Below are 7316 nucleotides of genomic sequence, written 5' to 3'. Positions count from 1 at the left end.
TGACACATGGTGGTTATGAACATAACTGAATTTAGTGTCTTAGCGGAACTAATGTTTATAATTAGTGCTTTAGCTAATCATACTAGCTAGTTGGCGTTGCTCACTGCTGATCATTATGAATCAGGATTTATATTTACATGCACTCCAGGTACTCTGTGCCCATGTAATACCAGCCGTCCAGGTCCAGAACTCTGTGAACAGTCTTATACAGGCTGCAGCTCGTCAGATTGTGTGAGCAGCTTGGACACTTGAGCCTGTACTGCCACATCCTGACTGGAGCCCACAGGAAGAAGCGGCGCTGAAAGAAGTCATTGGGCGAGGTGGGACGCTGGCTGTAGGTAAGGGACGGACCGGGTGGGTTGTACCACAACTGGAGATTGTTTGACAGGATGAATTTTCCTGTGGCATCCCTGGTGAACAGGACCTTGCTTAGCCAGGCCCTCTGCTCCGGAGGAAGGCTAATTGGCAGCGACTCACTGGACGTCTGTAAGAAGGCAACAAATTCAATTCCACGGTACATTATTGAACCTATATAAAGGATAGCATGAACAGCAAAATTAAATCTTGTTGTAGCCAATTATTAGCCTTTTGAACTGATGTGAAAATGTATATTTTTCCCCACACACAAACAGTTTATGTAATCAGCTATTGACAGATTACGGCAGTCCATATTAAGCTTGTGATTAATGGCGGACTAGCCACTTTTGTGGACAGTTACTATTGAACAATATCCAATTATTGTCCAACAGTAAGAATACATTTTTTGAAAATAGTATTTGAAAATAGTATTTTCTGTTGAGTAGTCATTATCCAATTTATATATACACACGAGCACAACACTTTGACCTTTTTGAATTCTGCAGCTAAAATTAACCAAAGTACGAAAAAAAATAACGACTAATAAAAATCTAAACTAAAACTAAATAATATTTAGCTAATAATAACAAGCAGGGACACTCTAAAAACTAATTAAAACTGTCTCAATTAGATAAAAAGTCACAATGAGATAAAACTAAGCTATTAAGAAAACCCCAAAACTATTATAAACATTGTTATAACACATAAAGAACAAGCATGAATGAAAATATGGATGAATTAATACATGAAGGACTGAAAGGATGGAAGGAAAAAGAAAATAATGGCATGTGTAAGGATGGATGAAACTTAGAAGGAAATACAAACATTTCTTATTTTTTTCCTTCCTTTCTCAGACATGGGGAAAAAAAAAAACATAACAAAATCCATAATTTTACAAAGTAATCAGAAAGTCTGGTTGAAGATCTACAACACATTTGCTTTAAAAACGACCCCCCAAAAGAAGAAAACCAACCTGTGCTGCAGGACAGATGATCCTAACACGACGCGCAGCAGCTGAAGAGGGCTGCGCTGTGGGATGTGATGGAGGAGGGCGAGTTGTACTAGATGCTGTGAAGCACACGCAGTAAAACATGGTTGTTACTGTGAAGTCTGACACTGTGATAAAACTTGCTAGTAACTTCAACTCACATCACCTGAAACCAACTCTCTGGAGGTTTTGCTGGACAAGGCAGAACCAGACCTTTGCACTCTGTCCATTGTGAGGACGTACTGTTTCAGCTTTCCGAGCTGAGAATCGGCTTTCCGATCCCGGAGCCTCCTAAGGAGTTCCCTGTAGCTAAGAGACAGAGACACAGACCTCTTATCAAATACAAAACCACTGATTGCGCAGCCATTTTTGCAGCAAATACTAGAAATGGTCCCACCTGCGTATTTTTTGCTCTCTGCTCTCATACAGCTCCCTGTAGGTGAGGGAACTGTGTGTGCCAAAACCTACCAGCCGGTTACCCAAAGCCTCCATGTCCTGCAGCACAACCTGTGGCTTGGGTGACATGGGAGGCTGATTCTCAGTTGTCTCTGTGTTGAGCTGCTGAGCGCCCCCACCAGCAGAATAGCTCACATGAAGCTGAATCTGAGAACCAACAGGCAAGAGTAAAAACCGAGGTGTGTACATTCTGTAATGAGGGGGTGGGGGGAAGCTGGGAATAAATCACAGTGAGTTATTTACAGTGGCTCAGTGACAAAAATTAACAATAGGGGGAGCTCTACATCATTAATTCATACAGTGTGAACCTCGCATAATGTTCTCCTTCCAAGAGAAAATATTCTGAGGTCAACAAGAATGTTCTAAAAATCAGAATTTCAATTGAAATAGTAGGACTCGGAGATTGGTATTCAATATGAATGTAACAAAAATGATAGAAAATAGCACCAAAACGTTGTTTAACGGCGAATGCTCAAGTCAAATATCCAATTTCCGAAGCAACTCGAAGGCAGCATAACATGTTCTTACTGTGCAAGGCACGAGCTGCAGATGTTATAAAAAATAAATAAAAATAAAAGCTAGAATTGTCATGGTGAATAAAATACATTTAATAATAAACACTTATTTAACTTAGAAAACATCATTAGGTTTCGCTGCTTCGCCGAACTCCATTGACAAAATAGCGTTTTTAACATAAACCACGCTCTGACACTTTTTTTCACCTCGTAATAAAATATGACACGGTCGGCTAAGGTTCCATAGACAGTCCCTGACAAAACGGCTAACATTTTCAAAAGAAAAACGAACAATAAATGAAGTTTTAACGAAAAACTGACGCCACAATGGCTACTTACTGCGCCAAGAGTCCCATCCACAGACGTTCCTTAATGCATTTTCTTGGCGTAAATGATATTGAGTTTACCTAATGACAAAGCCAGCTGAGACCAGCAAGTAAGAATGCACAACTTTTGCACGACTGACTCAATTAAAAACTGCGGCTTTGAAAGAAATCACCTAAAACGCCTGGAAAAGCGCCCCTGCACGACCACGTGACGTTTTTCTGTCACGTGACCCAGCTTCAGAATGGCGATTGTTATTTTACTCGTTGACTATATTGTTACTCTTTTTTATTTATTTATTTTTTAAATAGTAACATGCACGACAATTCAAGCATGAAAATAATAACTGTTTGTTCATAACGTGTGTTCTGCAAGAGTTATACCCTTTTTAAGGGCATAAATGTTTGTTTAGGCATCTATTTCAGTATATTTTACAGTGATTATTATTTGTGATTATTATTTTTGTCATAATCAACAGATCTTTAAGTAACTCGCCTCCACAGCCAGCAATTCACACTTTAGAATACGTCACAACAACCCCCCCCAAAAAAAGAAAAAAAAAAATAATTTTAGCCACACGTTTGGATCGACAACCACGGAGTAATTAGTTCCAGTTACTCAGGTATTTCTTTATAGGTTTTCAGAAACCTTAATGGCCCTATTAGAGCTATTGGTCAAACTACAACTTATATTACTCTCAACCAGCGGTGGATAAAGCAGCCAGAAAATGTTCTAAAGAACGCTATTTCAGAATATTTTATTCTAAATTGAAAGTAAAAGGCAACTTTAAAATAAAAAAGATTACTAAAGTAGTAGGAGTAAAAGGATTTAGTGAAATGTAATATCTGATTTAATTTATAAAAGTTATTTAATCACAAACAAAAACATACAATCAGGTTCACATTTTCAAATTGTAATGATGGAAAAAAAGACCTGTAAAACTAATATTAGCAAAAATTGAAGTCAAAGAAGAGCAAATGTCCAAATCTACATTTTTATATCATAAACTTATTGAAATCAACACTAAGGAAGGAAGGCAGAACATCTGATGGAAAAATACAGAATGAATGGCATTAACACTTGAATGAAGTCTGGAAATTAAAACGTTTTTGTCTGTCCACTTATTTTTGGATTTTTTTACTCACTCAGACCTGAGAAAATACAATAATGCAATTCCATATTTTTTCCCAAGAGTCCATAGAAATCCTGAAGTATGTACCTTCAATTTAGCTGAACAAGCCATTTTAAAACTGCTTTCTTAACATAGCTTCACAAAATAAATGTCAATTGTCAGTGCAATATCAGTGTGAGTATAGGATATAAATCAGAAAGTATTGCTGGAAGGAAATGTGGTAGAATGTTAAAATTCAAGCATCGTGAACCTACCAGAAGATAAGTCTGCTGTACTCTTATTAGCTTAGATGCTAATAAGAGTACACAGAGTAGTGGAAACATTTTGTAATAGCAAAAAAAGTCAGAAAATTGTGGGTTCCTTGCAGTTGATATTGGTCAGTTTTCACCAATATTAGGGCATATGTTTCTGATATAAGCCAATATTCATTTAATGTAAACAAATATCTGTTTCATGCAGATCTATTTAGCAGCAGTTCTTTTGGAGTTCTCCGTTTCTGGTAACCTTGGTGTTAAACTACAGGAAGGCGGGAGAGTACGCCGTGGGTTCCCCATTAGCTTTTGCCCTCTGGCATGGTTAATACAGTTGTTGAAAGTATAGAAACTTTACATCATCACGGTCAAGTTTATTAATTTCAGCACTGCTAGCATCAGGAATCATCAACATTGTGTGGCTTTTCCTGTGTCTCTGCCGAAAAAAGCAAAAATAACTCAAAACATCCTTATCGCACTTTAAATTTTTAACTAAAACATGTTTGGAGATAATTGCTTTGTTGCTCAAGTTTCAACCATCCTTTATTGGCCAAGTGAGCTGTGGCAAGAGAAGGAAGGCAGTTAAATGTCCTGTGTGAAGCTGTGTGCCAACGTAGGGAGATGAAAACGGCTCCGTTTCTATAGATTTTCAGGTGAATGCGTGTTGACTTAAGTATTGAAAAGTTCAACAACCCCTATTACAATCGCAGAGAGGCCAGCCATTCCTCTGGACTCTTTCCCTTTGCTTCCCGGGGACAATAGTTCAGCCTCTTCCCGTCTGCAATTCTCAGAATTCTGTGACCCGTCTCTTTAATTTTCCGATCCCCACAGCTCCTGCAGAAATTGATGCAGACAGATTTCACTTTCAGCATCTGCCCCCACTTTGCTGCAACTTCCACCTCTGGGAGACGTGCTTTCTTTTTCGAAGCCGTGGACTGTGGGGTATGTGTGGTGAAGTCGGGGACTTCAGCATCCCCCACCATGGAGATGCTGGTAGATGGAGCAGGAGCAGGAGAGGTGTGTGACGGTGCCACTTCAGGGTCTTTTGCAGACACCAGTAGGTTCTGATTGACAGAGAAGATTCTCGAGTCCATCTTAGGCTCCTGGCCAACCGGCGAGGACTCCACTGATGTTACCGTAACCTCTAGTGGGGCCACAGCAACCACGGGGGTGGTCATCTTGTCTCTGGGCATAAATCTCTTGTGCCTGGGAAGTAAAAATAGAGCAGTTGACCCACATCACAAGTAGTCATTTTATGAGATAAATGACAATGAAATGCGGAGAAATGCTAATCGTACCACTGAGCAGCGGTCACCTGGTTGATTGCAAACAGATTGAGGGTGGTCCTGGATCGGAGGGTTGGATGGCTCATTACCACGTTTCTAATAGAGTTATAATGCCTCAAAACCAGGGACCATCGGTATATTACCACACCCATGATCCTCTGCAAGGTTGGGTGCAGGATGGAGAGTTCTTTAAAGATGGCCTCCACCAGGCGGCTGGCGTCGGGTAAAAGGGACATAGTGCCGTCTGTTCCTGTGACACAGCTGGCAGCAGGCCTTCGACCCCTACCCCTAGTCGGGGAATCTTTTTCTTTAGAGGGACAAGCTACGGGTCGCTTATCGTCCTCCGAGAGGTTCATCCAGAGATGTATGATCTCTTCGACTTCAACATTGGTGATGTAGCCCTTTCTGGCAAACGTTATTAGCCTGTGAGCCAATCGGACCACATGTTGGTACCCAGGGGCCACGTCAGGTCCCACCGCCTCCTGAAAAGAAGGTATGAGGTTTCATTCATGAGCTCCAGTTGGACAGAGTGGCAGAGAATAACCTTAAGAAGTTATTGCCATTATTGACAAATACAAGAAAAAAAATAATTTGAATCCGAAAAGCATCCAGCTGAAAAGTACGCTTACTTCCTGGAGACCAGGTGCTTCCTGGACAGGCTCCAACTGAGAATCAGACACAGGTGGTTTCTGAGGTGCACTGGACTGCTGAAGTAGAGATGGCTTAAACAAAGGGTTGAAACAGGCCTCAGTCACCTCATCGAAGCCCTCATCCACATCCTTGTGTAAGACATTAAGAGGCCAGTCTTCCTCAGACATGACTTCATCCGGCAACTTAATCTCTGAACAGTCTGGCTCCTCTGGGTCATCTGGAAACCCACGCAGCTTTCGACCAGTTTGACTGTACAGGTAATTTATCCCCATCAGTTCCCCTTTGAAGAAAAGTACAAAACAGTGAATTTAAGTTTCCAATGTATCCAAATGTTCAATGCAGGATGCTGCCAACAAGCGTGGAAAACCCGTTAAACAGTTTTTTGGGGAAATTATTCAGAAATCAGGCACTATTAATATTATAAAACCTTGTGTTTGACATGGAAGTGATGATTTTTCTTTAAAGCAGCTGCTGGGCATTGCCAACCAAAAAGTTTGTTGCACCAACCATAAAGCACTTTAGCATTAACGTTCCGATAATGCTAAAGTACTTTACACACATGGTTTTTAGCAAAAGCTAGGGCGCTAAAATCCACCGTGTGTCAACGACGACATGTGTTATGACACAATCTATTGCTCTCAACCGGGAGAAATTTGTTATTGTACAAGTTTCCGTACAATCTACAAGTATTTGGCCAAAAATGAAGATTTCTTTTTTACTCCCTTTTATATTTTTCAGTTCTGACATTTGAATCTCCTGATTTTTAAAATTCCTTGAGGCAAATGATGTGCTTGGAGGCTTTAGTAAATTATGTTTTATTATTAGTGTTCTGGTTGGGTGATTATTTGCATTTCACATTTTGTGACTGCTAAATGCTATGAGCAGGTATTTTTGAGGTTCGGTAATAACCTGCAGGACATTATCGTACAACATGCACAAAAATCACCCATGCACCTGACCTACACAAACCCAGCCACATCCCCAACGCAAGTCAAATCTATAAGATTACAGGTAATGTTAACCTCTGGCATTGTTCCATCTCTGCTGCTCAGTGTTACCTGTATACAGCAGTGGTTTGGTCGTCTCAGGCAGCGTTTCTCCCAGCAAATGCTGTCTCAGTTGGTTGAGTTTCTGCTTCTTCAGCTCTGTAGAGCTCATACCCATGGTACTCCCTTCACCTGCTGCCACCCGAGTCTGGTCCTGGTTCCAGCGCGTTAGCGCCTGCAACAGGTACATCTGAAAATGACAGTCATTGGCAGAAGTGTCTGCCAAAGAAAGTAGAAAAAGGTCTTAACACCAGAGTGGCAGAATTGGCGAACAAGCAGGAGCAAGTTGTGAGCTGTCTTCTACCTGGAA

General features: G+C 40.7%; 3 protein-coding genes across 5 annotated transcripts in view; all 3 read right to left on the bottom strand.

Moving 5' to 3' along the window:
* Nucleotides 1–73: 73 nt before the first annotated feature.
* LOC103153133 (uncharacterized) lies at nucleotides 74–2886 on the bottom strand. 2 transcript variants are annotated; one of them, XM_016661741.1, is made up of 5 exons: nucleotides 2656–2886; nucleotides 1743–1991; nucleotides 1512–1654; nucleotides 1331–1425; nucleotides 74–484 (listed from the first exon to the last, which is right to left on the bottom strand). In XM_016661741.1, exons 1-5 carry the CDS (start codon nucleotides 2670–2672, stop codon nucleotides 134–136), a joined length of 855 nt encoding a protein of 284 aa, XP_016517227.1. In that variant the 5' UTR covers nucleotides 2673–2886; the 3' UTR covers nucleotides 74–133. The 2 variants fall into 2 exon arrangements, with proteins under 2 accessions (XP_016517227.1, XP_007574006.1); XM_007573944.2 differs by having other exon boundaries at nucleotides 76–484; nucleotides 1743–1948; nucleotides 2656–2884.
* A 651-nt stretch (nucleotides 2887–3537) lies between these two features.
* LOC103153135 (uncharacterized) lies at nucleotides 3538–7254 on the bottom strand. Of its 2 annotated transcripts, XM_007573947.2 has the most exons (5): nucleotides 7019–7254; nucleotides 6065–6240; nucleotides 5939–5974; nucleotides 5322–5791; nucleotides 3538–5229 (listed from the first exon to the last, which is right to left on the bottom strand). In XM_007573947.2, the coding sequence occupies exons 1-5, from the start codon at nucleotides 7194–7196 to the stop codon at nucleotides 4722–4724; spliced, it is 1368 nt and encodes a 455-aa protein (XP_007574009.1). In that variant the 5' UTR covers nucleotides 7197–7254; the 3' UTR covers nucleotides 3538–4721. The 2 variants fall into 2 exon arrangements, with proteins under 2 accessions (XP_007574009.1, XP_007574007.1); XM_007573945.2 differs by having other exon boundaries at nucleotides 5939–6240.
* Nucleotides 7210–7316, bottom strand: part of LOC103153169 (uncharacterized) — a 5475-nt gene continuing 5368 nt past the window's right edge. Inside the window, exon 6 of the mRNA XM_016661734.1 lies at nucleotides 7210–7225. Coding sequence (XP_016517220.1) covers nucleotides 7210–7225 — 16 coding nt within the window. The remainder of the gene's footprint in view (nucleotides 7226–7316) is intronic.

This window comes from Poecilia formosa, unplaced genomic scaffold, assembly GCF_000485575.1.
Source record: "Poecilia formosa unplaced genomic scaffold, Poecilia_formosa-5.1.2 Scaffold341, whole genome shotgun sequence".
Lineage (NCBI taxonomy): Eukaryota > Metazoa > Chordata > Actinopteri > Cyprinodontiformes > Poeciliidae > Poecilia > Poecilia formosa.
This window is presented reverse-complemented; position numbering and strand designations above follow the sequence as displayed.

Excerpts from the sequence above, each read along its gene's own strand:
- LOC103153133 (XM_016661741.1), bottom strand. Across the intron at positions 1,655-1,742 it reads AGAGAGCAAAAAATACGCAG|CTACAGGGAACTCCTTAGGA; the intron begins GTGGGACCATTT and ends TCTGTCTCTTAG. Across the intron at positions 485-1,330 it reads TCATCTGTCCTGCAGCACAG|ACGTCCAGTGAGTCGCTGCC; the intron begins GTTGGTTTTCTT and ends GCCTTCTTACAG.
- LOC103153135 (XM_007573945.2), bottom strand. The coding sequence starts at position 7,196 with ATGTACCTGTTGCAGGCGCTAACGCGCTGGAACCAGGACCAGACTCGG. Across the intron at positions 6,241-7,018 it reads CAAACCACTGCTGTATACAG|GGGAACTGATGGGGATAAAT; the intron begins GTAACACTGAGC and ends TTTTCTTCAAAG. Across the intron at positions 5,792-5,938 it reads AAGCACCTGGTCTCCAGGAA|GAGGCGGTGGGACCTGACGT; the intron begins GTAAGCGTACTT and ends CCTTCTTTTCAG.